Genomic DNA, 15,345 nt, shown 5'->3' with positions numbered 1-15,345 from the left:
GTGTGTGTATATATATATATATATATATATATATATATATATATATAACCACACACCTATACATATATCATACATATATATATATATATATATATATATATATATGGTGTATGTGTATCTATATGTAATTTGTGTGTGGGTACATGTTTATATATATTCATATATGTATATATTCATATGTATATACGTATGAAATTAACGTCAATAAATAGGTAATGAAGAAAAGATGTAAGACTGCTATAAGAATAGGTGACTTTAGAGGGACAACGACCTAAGTAATTGTGACAGAAGTCAGATTTAAGGTTAAGGGAAAGAATATGAGAAAAAGAAGACGGGCAGTTTTACATCACAAACTTCTCTTAGTTACATTTTGCTTTCTTATGCAATGGAGAGGACAAATGGGATAGTATTTGAAAAAGGCAACAGAGTGAAAAGTAAAGGTTTTTCTGAGATGGCCTTTAAGTGGGAGTTCGATGCATCTTTAACAGAAAAATAGTAAGATTGAGTAGAGGCAGAGATACCCCAGAGTGGTCAGTTTGAACCAAAGTCTCATGACTGGAGGGGTGTGAGATCCAAAGCACAGAGTGCTAGAATTAGAGAAGTGATGATGATGCTTCATTGTTTCATTTCTTACTTCCTTCAGAAAATATTAATAATCACCTTCCATGTATCCGAGGCTATTGTGGGTGCTGGGGAAATGGCAGCTTCAAAACAAAGGGCTCTCATCCATCTTACTCATTTTTGTGGGTGATTATAATCACTTCCTCCTCTGAGGCTGGCAGGAAAAATGGATGACAGAGACAGAGACTGGGATGAGGGCTGGGGGGTGTGAAAAGTGGCAGTTTTATTGCACTGAATTTTTTGGTTACTTTGGCTTCTTTTGCAGTGGGTTTTAAAAAATGAAAACCAAAGAATAACTAGGAAACAGATACTGTCAGAATGAACTAGAAAATCAACTACGGCTTAAAAAAAACAATTACAATGCAGAAATCTTAGTTTACTTGTTTGTTAGACATTTTAATGGGCCAGGTTTATTTGCTTATCAGACATCTGGCAACGCTGTGCAGGTTAGGAAGAGATGGCTATCAGAAAAGATGACCTTTAAGTATGTAAAAGCGGAAGGGGATTTTACGAGGTTGAAGAGAGCAGCAAGTAGTAATTCCCATAGAATTGTTTCAGGAGGGAGAGAATTGTCTGAGAAAAAGAAAAAAAATATCGTAGGGGAAAAGTGTTTCTGTTTGGTTGGTGAATATGCATGTATGTGGAAAAGATGTTAGATAAGAAGCCTTTAATTAGAAACGGGTGTAGAGCAGGGGTTTGTGATGTGATAATATTGATCTATGGTTCATGTGGAATTACGCTTTTTTAATATAAAACTGAATTTATGAGGGTGTTTAGCATAGACTGTTGGAGCCTCAGAGGATAGTTGAGGAAGGAAAATGTCATCCGTAGATAAAAATTGACTGGAATTTGAATATAGATTCTGCAGAAAATGGCAGCAATGATAATCTGAAAAGATTGTAAGAAGCTCAGAGTGATTAGAACTCGACTAAAGGCTGATATTGTAATGGTCCTGGGGAGAAAGATAGTTTTTTGAAGAATAGAAATATTATAAGGAGAAAACACTTAACAAAATTTTCTTCTGAAAATTTAAAGTGAGGAAGATTATATAGAGGAACCATAGTAACATAATAATGTACTGTTTGTAGTTACCCTTTCATTAATTAGCATAACATTTTTGAAAATATTAACATAGCCCCTAGCAACATCAAATTCAGATTTAGCATTAAATTTTTCCTAAAGTGCTATTGTCACATGTATTTCCCTTGGGGTGCTCATAAATATGAGTTCAAATATTATGAGCACAGTGTAAATAAGAAGCATGTAAATTTTCCCATTCATAAAATATATTGCATGATTATGAAACTTCATTTTGGATTATCTACATATAAATGGACAAAGAGTCTCAATTTTTACTGAAAAAGAGAACCTTATATATATTTTTTTAGATGGCTTGTGGGAATGAAGAGAATATTAACCAAGAATTAAAAGACAATGAAACAGAAACAGAACACACTGAACAGAGTTCTGATCCTGACAAATCTTTGAAGGATGAAGTTTCACCAAGAAGAAATGACTTCATTTCTGTACCAAGTATTCAACCTTTGGATCCTATATCCGATTCAGATAGTGAAAACTCTTTCCAGGAATCCAAAGTAGAAAGCCAGAGAGCCCTGGAGGAGGAAGAGGATGAGGAAGTAAGGAGATATATTATGGAAAAAATTATACAAGCCAACAAGATTCTACAGAATCAAGAACCTGTGAATGATAAAAGGGAACGGAAGCTTAAGTTCAAAGACAAATTAGTTGATCTGGAAGTTCCTCCACTGGAAGACACTGATACTTACAAAAATTATCTTGAAAATGAAAGTAGTATGTCTGGAAAACTCTCACAGTTATGTATTTCCAAGGAATTTGGACAAGAAAATGTGCTCGTGTCACTAACTGATGGAAATTGTGAAGAGAACAAGGATAGGAAAATTCTAGTCGAGAGAGATGGAAAGTTTGAACTTCTGAATTTACAAGACATTGAGAGTCAGGGGGTTTTGCCCCCCATTAATACTAATAGTACAGAAAATGAGCCTTACCAGTTGTCATCCAGATCTTCCAACTCAAATGTCAATGGTGTCAAGAAAGAAGAGCCGATAGCAAAGATTCATGCTGTTGCTCATTCATCAACAGAAGAGCCACTGGCTTATATCCCTCAGCCACCAGCCAACCCCAAGACTCGTCCAAGTTCTGCTGCCAACTCAGATCGAAGTAAGGGGAATGGGAAACCTAATCACAGGACACAGTCTGCAAATACACCTCCAGTGACCTCAACATATTGTCTTTCCTCTCGACAGAAAGAACTGCAAAAACGGCTAGAACAAAAGAGAGAAAAGCTAAAGAGAGAGGTGAGAACATAAGCGGGCATCATATTGAAAGCGGGATGTATTTTCATGTTTTATAAATGTAGTGGTACTTGAAATAGTTCCTCAAAGTATTGGGTAGATTTGCTTGCTTGTTTTGCTTTTCTATTGTTAGATTAAGTGGTTAAATATTAAGAATGCAGATTATGGGGTAAACACCATGATTATCTCGGTCCTTTCTTGGAGGGATCACAGGGCCTAGTAATGAATGACTTGTGTTAGAGACAGAGGTCTCAGTGATGACATCATCTGATCCTTTCATTTTAAAGATGAGGCTCAGAGAAGTGACTGCTGAAAGTAATTTTGATGTGAGCAGGTGAAAATCAGGTGTCCTGTGGAAAAACGAAGGCACAAATTCGTTGGGGTTTAGGAGGCAGCAGGTAGATTTGGATTATAATTCTCTGACTTATGTGTGTATGTGTATTCACATATTCTTCCATGCCTATATTTCCTTGATTTCAGAGATTTTAGTTTTAGATGAATAGAGCCTAATAACCTTAACAAAGTATTTCCAAAATGCCATATGGAATCCAAGATGACGATGACGCTGATGGTGATGATGATGGTGGTTTTGTGCTGTCGATTAAGAAGAGGCTGTGAAGTAACCAAAGCATTTATTTGGGGTCTTAGGGATTGCAATCCGGGAGGCAGAGTGTCGACCTAAATCAAAAGTGTGCTCTGAATAGTGAGCTAGTGAGCTGGGAGTGCAGGCCTATAAAGGCAAAAAGCACAAGGTTACATAGCTTGTTTTGAAAGAATTATGATTGGTGATGGCAGAGTTTAAGCTGACTAGCTAATACACATAGGCTGTTTAGCCAACAGGTTACAATTTCCATCCAAAGTACAAGAATGTGTCTCACCAGGTTGGTCAGGGTTGCAGTTGACAAGTTGCAATTGACAAAAGTCGAAAGATCATGGTGGGCTGAGAATTGAAACAGGAGACTTGAAATAGGAGACAATGCATAGGCCCCACTTCCTCAATGTTCTTTCAACTCTATTTTCAGTGACTGTCTTAGCAATGCTCACTTCGTTTTGAATCTTCCTTCACATTTCCCCCTTCTGATCAAGATCTTTCTGGCAGGAAAACATCAGTGACAGATTTTTGTGATCATGTAGTCCTATTTCATTATTGGAGTGGTTGGCAACCTGCAACTTGCTCTGGGCTCCTCATGTTCCTTGGAGGGTGGAATCTCATAGTGGTGGTTACTTGATGTGTTCTATAAGCATGCGAGGTGAGAGTTTTCCAGCCACATCTGAGTAACAAGGAGGTTTGAGGAAATAAGACCTAGAAGTCAATTAGGTTCTCTTTCTTTCAGTCAAAGGGTACATCTGGTGAATGGTTTTGAGTCTCTGAACAAAGATTATCTGAGTTCTGACAGGATTTGAAACATTGGCTGTGAAAAGCATTGATAGTGGGATAATAATGAGTATAGAACAAATTAAAACAGTGATAAGATAACTTGTAGCCCAGGTCCCAATTCTGATCAGGAGTCAGCTAAAAATATCTGAGACTCTGAAATCTAACCAACCAGAGGTTTTAGAGGATGGGATTCCCCTTAGAGATTTAGCAAGCTTAAAAATCTTAGCAGTTTCGAATTCCAAGCGACGGGAAGTACTTACCCACGTACAGCAAGAAGTGTTAGTGATGGCAGACTCTACCATGAGTCCCAAGTAAATAACCTAATGCTATGCTATGATTGAGGACAACATGAGATAGAGTATCCTAAGACTTGCCCTGGCTCTAATAGCTCAGGCAGTGAACCTGGCAATTCTGCTGATGGTTCAAGAAAGATTTCCAATCATGTATTCATTCCAAGCCAGCAACTGAAGATCCTCCCAAATTGGGCCCCTTTACTAAAGTTCTTCTCTCCTGGGGACCACAGCCTTGGGAACGCCCCCAACTGTTATCTTTTTATTCGGAGGGGTTGTCATCTGGATAATTATCTTCTTTCAGTTTTTTTTTTTTTTAGCAGGGAGACTCCTTTTTGTTCTATGATTAGTTCCTGTATGGTTATCCTTTAGTAATTAACTTAAGGACAGAAGAAAGGGAAGTTAGATATCCCAGGTGGCATTGCTTTGCCATTCTCCAGCTGTCTAGGCAAGCAGATGCCCAAGATTCTCCCCTGTAAGTGCAGACGAAAATGTGTCCTGTAGGGGTGCAAAGCATCTCTGCTTAGAACTGGTTATGGACTCATTGACCGGTACAGAGGGCATGAGAGGAGAAAACCAGGGATCTGTTTTATTTGAGCAGATGGAAGGAGGGTGGCTGTGTGTTTCACATCTTAGCTGAAAGAATCTTTTGTAAGAGCGGGGTCTTGCAGCTACGAGTGTCTGTTGGGGAACACTTGTTATTTGTGCCTTGGCATGTCTGCAAGAGCCAAATATAGGAGGCACTTTAGTGCTAAAGTGCCTGCTACAAGGATTGTTCCAAATATTTCATGGCCATGAGGCATTAGGAAGAGTCTCTTGTGAGATATACAGGCCTGGTCATGACTCTTGGGAAAGCTGTCTGTATACCTCAGGTGCCATCTGCTTCTCACCCAGATTGTTGATTTTGAGTGGGTCTGGATATTTTTAGTTTGAGATCTCTTGTGGGTGGGGATGTCCAGTCAGGAGAGGATGCCTTTTTTTTTTTTTTTTAAAATAAGAACTGTGAATCCATGGGTCAACACCTTTAAGTTTAGCAGCCTGGGGGTTAGTTAACAAATGCTTGATGTGGCCCTTCCCAGTGAGGTTGGAGGGCATCCTTGTGTGGGTGACATTTCCAGGAAGCAAATGTCCAGGTGGGAGATCATGATGTTGAAGATGTTTGTCACCCAGAAGTGTGCTGCGAAAAGATTGCTGTATGAGCTCGGCATTAGTTTCAAGTACCTTGATAAGATCTTTGCAATAGATTAGTGGATTTCCTTTCAGTAGTAGGCCATCCTCATAGGTGTTCTGGTAATGATTTCAAAGGGAGATAATTAGTGTTTACCAAATAGAGTGGATCTGAGGTTAAATAATTTGAAGGGGAGGGCTTTAGACCAAAGCAGACTGAAAGACTCAGTAAGATTTGCCAGTTGGGGGGTCTTAATTATTCCATTTGTTTGTTCTACAGTGGCAGAGTATTGGGGATGATATGCGCAACGAAAATGTTGTAATATTGGCCAGATGTGGCAAATGGCCTATGATATTTGTTTTGTGAAATAGCTCCCTCAGTCACTGTGAGGTTCTGAGGGTATGCCTCAGTTTGGACTTATTTTCTCCAATAATATTTACCATGGAACTGAGGCCAGAGTTCCATGACTAGGAAAAGCTCTTGCACAGTGAGAAAACATGCAAGCCATTACTAGAACATATTTGTGTCCTTGAGATGGTGGCAGCTAGATAAAATTCAACTGCCATATTTCAAAGGGCCCAGAGGGTAAGAGATGTCTCTGTCATCAGAAGGTAAGGGTTTAGAAGGCAGGATTTAGAGAATGATAGTTTGAAATGATGACATTTGGGGGAGACAGCAAGAGGGTTTCATAAAAGGTTAATCTACTGGAGGACAGATGCTAAGTATAATGGGTATCATTCTCATTATAATGGCATTTGCAGTGGGGGTTGCTTATTTTTATGACATACATTTTATTTTTTATTTTTTTATTTTTTTAAAGTTTATTTATGTTGAGAGAGATGGGAGAGGGAGAGGCAGAGAGAGAGGGAGAGAGAGAATCATAAGCAGGTAGGTGAAGCCTGACACGGGGCTCAATCTCAAGAACCATGACATGATGACCTGAGCCGAAATCAAGAGTCAGATGCTTAATTGACTTAGCCGCCCAGGTGCCCCTATGACATACATTTTATTTTTTATTTATTTAAAAAAATTTTTAATGTTTATTTATTTTTGAGAGATAGAGCACAAGCAGGGGAGGGGCAGAGAGAGAGAGAGAAGGAGACACAGAATCTGAAGCAGGCTCCAGGCTCTGAACTGTCAGCACAGAACCTGACACAGGGCTCGAACTCACAAACTGTGAGACGCTTAACCTACTGAGCTCCCCAGGCGCCCCTGTCATACATTTTAAAATGATGACTGATAACATTGTATCAGGAAATAATCAGATTTCTAGGGATTTCACACAGTATTTGGAACACTGTACAGATGTTACATAAAGAAAGTTTAATATTATTTCTTATTTGACAATGCTTCCCATGTGATTTAACATATCAAATAAACCTAATAGGTCCTACGGAATTTTCCAGATCAAAAAGACTTCATTTAGAAGTTGATTTGGGGGAGTTTGTAAAAAACATCAAAATGTTTGGACACTTGACCCAATAGGGTAACAGAAAATTATAAAACAATACTTCATTATCCATTTACCTAAATTATCAGGGACAAATACAGAAGATTACAGTCAGCTACAAAAGCCTTAGCTGGTCTTAACAGAGAAGAAGACTCAGCTTTCCCAAGTCATCAAAGACGTGATAAAGACAAAACATAGACTCTGTTTCCTAGGCAGATTACATTAAAAGTAAAGAAACTTTGGGTACAATCTCTTATGAAGGGCAGGCCAACAATCTGAGAAAATTTTGTCCTTTCAACAGAGAAAACCAAAATTTTGCACTAGTGTACTTTGGATATCAAAACTGAAGTTTAAATACATTAATTTTAACCTTGGCCAGCTTGATTACACATGAAATTCCTTTTCCAAGATTTCTTTCCTATGAACCTTCTACAACTTTCTGTGTCTATTTTAGTTTGTCTCTTTTTCTTTCTCTTTCTGAAATAATCAGCTTTATGACAAAATCACTTTCATTTCCCTCAACAAAATCCATTTCTTCCCCATACCTTCTTTTACCAAAAACACACACTCTACTTTCCCTCTCTTACTTTCCATATACAGTCATTTTCTTACATCCTTGTTGAATTTTAGTAGTTTTACTTTCAAAAATACTAAATAGAATTTTTAACCCTTAGAATCTTAATTCCTAGTGAAAACTAAGAAACCATTGTGGACTGGCACATTTATAAATATGTTTCATCATTTCATAATTTTTATAAGTCACTTTTTTTAAGTTTATTTATTTTGAGAGAGAGAGAGAGAACGAGGGAGGGACAGAAAGAGAATCCCAAGCAGGCTCCACACTGCCAGCACGGGGCCCGACAAGGAGCTCGAACTCCCAAACCCTGAGATCATGACCTGAGCTGAAATCAAGAGTCAGACACGTAACCAACTGAGCCACCGAGGCGCCCCTCATCATTCCATAGTTTCTAGAAGTATAATCCCTCTCCTAGTCATTTAAATTTTTTTTGCATAGGTTTGTTTATTAAATAGACCTAAATATTATATATTTTTGTCTTTCTGTAAAAAAAATTTAAAAGCCAAAACTAAATAAACTTAGGTTTAGCAATCAATATTTCAGTATGTTGTGCTATATATTTTGAAATGATTTAGGTGGTTAATGAACATTTGTTACCTAGTTTAATTCAACATAAACTTTGTTCTCCTTTAAATTTACTTAGATTGCTTGCTTTTAGTAATTATACTTGGATTAAAACACTAAACAGCTAATCATCATCTTAAGCTATTTCTTTTCTTGACAGATTTTGAAACAGAAATAGCATGAGCTTTTATGATTAGTAAACCCAGGTAGAAAAAGTTGTGTATCTCCATTGCCTCATTGTGATGCTGATAACCCTGAAAACATTCCTGTTTTTACTAAACCAGCAAACATAAACTTGCATTTTTTGCTTTTATTTTCTTACTAAAGTTTTTATTCAAATTCCAGTTACCATACAGTGTAATATTAGTTTCAGGTATACAGTGTAGAGATTTAACACTTGCATAAAACATTCAGTGCTCATCACAAGTCTACTCCTCAGTCTCCCATCACCTGTGTCACCCAGTTCTCCACTCACCTCCCCTCTGGTAACCAGCAATTTGTTCTCCATTAAACTAGCATTTATTTATCAAGGATTGTCTCAGATCATGTGAACTTGAGAAAGATTTGGGTTAGTGGTTTTTGTATTTCTGGGAATTTTTTGACTACTTAATTTATGGAAGCACTTCATTGTTTTTAATCCAATTAAATGGACCTTTTTCATAAATTAACTTTGACAGTGCCATCAGAGCTAGAAAATGTCACATCACTGTCACATACATATATAGACATATGTAACATATAGGTAGCTATAGACAGAAACCTTATGGTTTCATTTTAAAATTTATACCGTGATTCAGGCATGATTCAAGCTCTTCTCAAAAGAATAGCGGATCCGAATTGTGTTTCTGGCAGATGAACTTACGTTAGGTTAGTTAGTTAACCTAACGTAAGTTAGGTAACCCAAGTTACCTGCTAAGTTAATCTGAGTTAACTGCTCAGATGACCAAAGTCTTTTACTAAGGATTTTTATTTGTGTGCTGTGAAGATCCTTATAGAGCTGTCCCCGGAATTCTGGCAAGAAAATTGGAATGAGGAAGTGGAGGAGGGTACACAGATGGGACAGAGGGAAGGAGGAAGATGGCCCCAGAGGCAGGTCCTTGGTGCAAGAGGGCTGTTGCACGCCCAGAGGCAAAGCAGGAGGAAGGGAAGGAGACGGTGCCTGAGACAGAGAGGACGGGTCTTTTTAAAGTTGTCTGTTTGCTTCAGTTAGTTTAGAAATGGCATTTTGTAAAGACGAGATTTTTAAAATCCTGACTATGTTTGAAACCCCCCAGGTACCACCTGAAATAGGCATCCCATTTGGTTGTCTTTATAAGCCTTTTCCAATTGTGCACGCAAGTAAACTAGCTGTAGGACATCCAAAGTGTCCATTTTGACCAATGAAGTAACAATGGGTAATTTGATCCAATGGGGCAAAAATTCACAGCAAGAAAGACCATATTCCTTAACATAAATACTGCAGGAGTTACAATGGGGGGTTAATATTAGAAGCTCCTTAGAAGAATTATTTCCCAGGGCGCCTGGGTGGCTCACTCGGTTGGGTAGCCGACTACGGCTCAGGTCGTGATCTCGCGGTCTGTGAGTTCGAGCCCCGCGTCGGGCTCTGTGCTGACAGCTCAGACCCTGAAGCCTACTTCGGATTCTGTGCCTCCCTCTCTTTCTGCCCCTTCCCTGCTTGGTCTCTGTCTCTCTCTCTCTCTCAAAAATAATAAACATTAAAAAAAATTAAAAAAAATTATTTCCCATAATTGAGTACTTACCAAGAACCTGAAACCCAAATATTCCATTCAGAATGAGTGAAGATGGAATCCTCCCCTCAAAAATGAGTGAGGACAGAAGCAAGCAACAGAGGACATCCAATTAAAGGCCTGAACCTTGACCAAGATGGGAGGTTCAGGACCAAGAGGATTTATCACTGTGACTTGAAGCCACCAAGGGTATGTAGGAGTGCAATGGACTCTTGGTACCTGACTCAAATCCACGGCAACACTGGAGACAGAGGTCAGGTACTTGAGATCCTACCAGCTATGCCCAGTAATGTTGATGAAGAAGAGGCTGTGAAGCAACCAGAGCGTTTATTTGGAGTTTTGGGGATTGCAATCCGGGAAACACAGGTCAACCAAAATCGACAGTGCTTTGAATTATGAGTGGGGAGTGCAGGCTTATAAAGACAAAACCCACAAGGTCATGTAACTTGTTTTGAAAGAATTATGATTGGTGGGGGCAGAGTTTAAACTATCTAATACACAATTGACTATTTAGCTAACAGGTGTTACATTATCTCTATTTCAGTTCAAAGTAGAAGGAGGAGTTCTGGTTGCAATTGGCAAGAGTCAGAAGTTCCCGTTGTTCTGAGAACTGAGAACTGCAGGGAGAGACCTGCATTGGTCCTGCTTCCTCAAGCCCTTTCCACTCCATTCTGAGTGACTCTCTTAGCAATGCTTACTTCATTTGGGATCTTTTTTTCATAGCTCTTGAATAAAACTATGTTTTATTAATGAAAACTCCAGGTAGTAAAACTGGTGAATTTTCTCTAAATGACTTAAATCAGTGCCCCAGTTCTCTGTTTTACTGGATACCTGATGATATTAAGCTGAACCAGAAAATATCTGACCATAAAGGCCAAACTTCAGCAGGATCACAGGTAAATAGAATTTTACAATTAGAAGAATCCCTAAAGAGCCTTTTACAGATAAGAAATCTATAGTCTAGAAGTTTAATTAACTTTACCAAAATCATTCAACTTGTTTAGAGCAAAATAGGAGTCAGAATCTATTTTCTTGGTGTCTATTGAGAAATGGTATAGGAATTATGTAGGAAATTATCAAGGAAATTTCTGGTGTTTCAATAAGGAGCCCATATTAGCAGAAAAAGGTGAAAAACAAAGTTAGTAAGGGTTTATAACCTATAGAATGCTCAGGCAGGAATCTGAAAAAATGCATACTAAATAAAGTTTAGCTTGCTTGGCCGCTAATATCTGAACTGTCACTCGCAGACTTAGTTTGCTTCGTTTATAGCAGTACTTAAAAGGATCTGCTAACGCCAAACTTGATGACAATACAAAATAACATTTGAGAATGAACTATAATAATGTTTGCTGTACACACAAATGTGTAAGTGCATTTGTATATTTCTATAAATGTTATATGAGAGGTTTTATAGAATTTCAGTGTCTTTTCACTACTGGACTGAGTAATCTTGAACTGGTGTGACTCAGAAATAGTTTCGTTTTTATTTTGACCCTCTTGGTGCTGAGATGCACTTTTCTCATGTCAGGATCCTCAGAACTAAATTTCCCTTGGTTTATGCACTTGCTCAAGGCATGGTCTTTATTACTTATATGCTTGCTCAAGACTGTATGGAAATGCTAAGGCTTTTTCATATTTTCTAGTTGGTTTCAGGGGAAGGCTTTCCTTGTTTATACCCAACAAAATATTTGCTGAGTTGAGCTGCTATACTGTATCTATTCTAAGTGCATCATTCCATTGTTTTCTTTGGCAACTGCATTATCTGTACTTCGGCTGATATCTTCTGTGTAATATCTAAAAGCTCCTCCAGAAAGATAATCATCTTACCATACTGTCTGTATTGATGCAAGACATCATCAACTGAGAAAAGAGGCAGAACTGAAACAAAACAAAAGCACTTACTATTTCAGGTCTCAGAATTGCAATTTGGGGAGTAGAGATTTGGGTAGCAACCCAAATTACGTCCACTAGGGCACAAAAGTCAAGCGTTTTTAGAGGCAAAAAAAGAATGCTTCTTTACGTTATTTACAAAGAATTTTGTTTGGCGTTGACAGCAGAAAACTAATCTTGGCTACGCATAATTGGTGGCTAAGGCTATTGCTGAGAAAAAGTCTGTTACTGTAGCAGGTTGCGGGTACTGGTAGAATCCTTGTTATATTGGTAGTTTGGCCCAATTCAAAAGTTTATGATTATACCCAGTGAGGACTTGCATAAGGCCCACATCCTAATGGCCCCTGACTCCATTTTAAAATTCCTTGACATAAGGTGAATCCATTTTATTTCACCTTTCACATTACCCAAGGTCCTTCTTGTAAAAAGAAACTTACAAATAAATGTAAATTTTAATCTGTGATAAATTCACCTTTTATATAAGCATTTTTTAGAGCTTAGAAAATAGTATATAGGTATTTCAAAATAGAAATCTTCAGTCTTTATTCACATATATGCAAATATGTTTATTAAATTTTTTTTTTTTAATGTTTGAGAGAAAGAGACACAGAATGCAGGGGAGGGGTGTGGGGAGGGGATGTTAGGGGCAGAGAGAGAGGGAGACACAGAATCTGAAGCAGGCTCCAGGCTCTGAGCTGTCAACACAGAGCCCAACGTGGGGCTTGAACTCATGAACCGTGAGATCATGACCTGAAGCCAAAGTCGGATGCTCAACTGACAGAGCCACCCTATGTACGTATTTTTAAAAGGCGAGTATCACCAGGATTCTGTCACAAAATTATACACACCTTTCCAGTATATCGGTATTTTAAAAGACATTCTTTGCTGTCTATTGGATAAGGTATTTTCTTTCCTCCTTACATTTTGTTCAATCAAAAGGAATTAGAAAGACTTGCTATATTGTTAAAATGTAAAGAAAGAACTCTGAATTCCACCATTTGAAGAAAATTAAAGCATACATTATATAATTCAGTTCATTTAAGTGATAAAATGTTAGTATTGGGAGAGACTTGAGAGCTCATTAATTTCACTCCATCTTGTAGAGGAGAATGCAGAGTTAAGTGGTTTGACCAAATCGACAGTACGATCGCGGCCTGCTTGCTACTCAGATCTCCTAGCTTTTAGCTCAGTACAATTTTCGCTGTGATACGTTCCTGACATGCTCCGCTTTGCTCCTAGTGACTATTTTATAGCTCTACACAACTGGTTTAAGTACCCCTCCTCCAGTTTAAGAAACTTCCTTTTCTAACATTCATTGAATAATTCATATAAAAAATTCATTTTGTTCCTGTAGTTAACTGTCTAAATATCGTTCTGATAACAAAAAATGTTACTTTGTGAATATATATTAGTTGAAAAATATTTTTAAACAGTGCAATAAACAATTTCAAACACATATGAAGGTACGGTTAACCTCTGTGTCCCCATCACCCAGATTTGAAAGTCATTGAGATTTTGGCATATTTGCTTCATCTCCTTTGTTTCTTGGCTGATGTATGTTTAAAGCAAGTCCTAGGTAGAGCATTATTGCTCACTTGTACATTTTAATATATATTTCTAAATGACGATGTTAGCCTTCTCTTTCATGACCACAATGTCATTTATCACAATTAACAAATTTAACAATAATGTAAAAATGTTTCAAACATTTATGATGCTCCTGTAGACACCATATAGTGCTTCTAGAGTGTGGTGGCCTTTTTTTTTTTCTTTGGCAAAGCTACAATTTGAGGGGTTTAATTCCAAAAGTAAACCAGGAAATGAAGGAGAGATTCAAGGAATTTCTGAACAGCATGCATACATATATTGTACATCTATGTAATTGTAGAATTTATCTCTCCAATTTCATTTATCTGATAAACCTTAATTTTATTCCTAAGCAAATTAGAGTCCCTACTTTTTTTTTTTTTTTTGAGAAGCCCAATTTTCCGATGGAAAGTTTTAGGAGCAGAGAATGCTAATTTCAGATCTCAAAATATATCTCCCTACTCTGATAACTCATATACAATTTTATTAGTTTTTCATGAATGTCTTTTGATAACTCTTTCCACCAGGAAGAACAACGAAAAATAGAAGAAGAAAAAGAAAAGAAAAAAGAGAATGACATGGTATTTAAAGCATGGTTGCAAAAGAAAAGAGAGCAGGTCATAGAAATGAGGAGAATTCAGCGAGCAAAGCAAATCGAAGACATGAATAGCAGAGTAAGTAAATCTTCTCTATGAAATGTAAGTTGGTACAGATATGAAAGCTGAATTACAGCAAGAAATGAGAATATCAGAATAAGAACCTATGGAAAAAGTAGGAAAAGTGGGCCAAGAGCAACCCTTGCAAAAGATGCAACATACAGATGACTTTACAATTAAATTCTAAGAAGCCTGTGAAAATCAAATGAGTCCTATTTTATTCAGACTTTTATAGCACAGGAAATGGAAAACTACCAATATTTTTTCAGGATATTATAACTTTGCTATTCAAATAGGACAAAGATAGCATACACATGCATACACACACGCACATGCGCACACACACACACACACACACACACACACACAAACTCTACAGAACGGGTCTACTTAAGAACAGACATAATGGCGTGCCTGGGTGGCTCAGTCGGTTAAGCACCGGATTCTTGATTTCAGCTCGGGTATGATCTCACGGTTCATGGGATGGAGCCCCGTGTTCTCTCTCTGCCTCTCTCTTTGCCCTTCCCATGCTTGTGCTGTCTCTCAAAATAAATAAATAAACATATAAAAAACAATAGGGATGCTTGGGTGGCTCAATCGGTTGAGCTTCCGACTTTGGCTCAGGTCATGATCCTACCGTTTGTGAGTTCGAGCCCTGTGTCGGGCCCTGTGCTGACAGCTCATAGCCTGGAACTTGCTTCAGATTCTGTGTCTCCCTCTCTCTCTCTGCCCCATCCCCACTCATGCTCTGTCTCTCTCTATCTTAAAAATAAATAAAACATTAAAAATTAAAAAAAAAATAATAGACATATAGACAGATGGAGAAAAGACGAATACCGTTTGATTTCACACATAATGTAGAATCTGAAAAACAAAACAAATGAGCGAACAAAAGGAGTCAGACCTACAAATACAGAGAACAAAATGGTGGTTGCCAGCGCCGGGAGGTGAGGGTAGGGGGATGGGCAAAATGGGTGAAGGGGAATGGGAAGTACAGGCTTCCTGTTACGGAATGAATAAGTCATGGCAAGAAAAGGGTCGGCGTGAGGAATCCAGTACAGGATATTGTAATAGTGTTGTGTG

General features: G+C 37.9%; 1 protein-coding gene across 3 annotated transcripts in view; it reads left to right on the top strand.

Moving 5' to 3' along the window:
- Positions 1 to 15,345, top strand: part of CCDC181 (coiled-coil domain containing 181) — a 28,107-nt gene that overhangs the window by 6,011 nt on the left and 6,751 nt on the right. For all 3 annotated transcript variants that reach the window (XM_049633875.1, XM_049633873.1, XM_049633874.1), the window contains exons 3-4: positions 2,010 to 2,957; positions 14,134 to 14,280. In XM_049633875.1, coding sequence (XP_049489832.1) covers positions 2,010 to 2,957; positions 14,134 to 14,280 — 1,095 coding nt within the window. The remainder of the gene's footprint in view (positions 1 to 2,009; positions 2,958 to 14,133; positions 14,281 to 15,345) is intronic.

Source organism: Panthera uncia, chromosome F1, assembly GCF_023721935.1.
Source record: "Panthera uncia isolate 11264 chromosome F1, Puncia_PCG_1.0, whole genome shotgun sequence".
Taxonomy (NCBI): Eukaryota; Metazoa; Chordata; class Mammalia; order Carnivora; family Felidae; genus Panthera; species Panthera uncia.
Note: the sequence above shows the minus strand (reverse complement) of the source record. Positions and strands in the feature narration are given on the sequence as shown.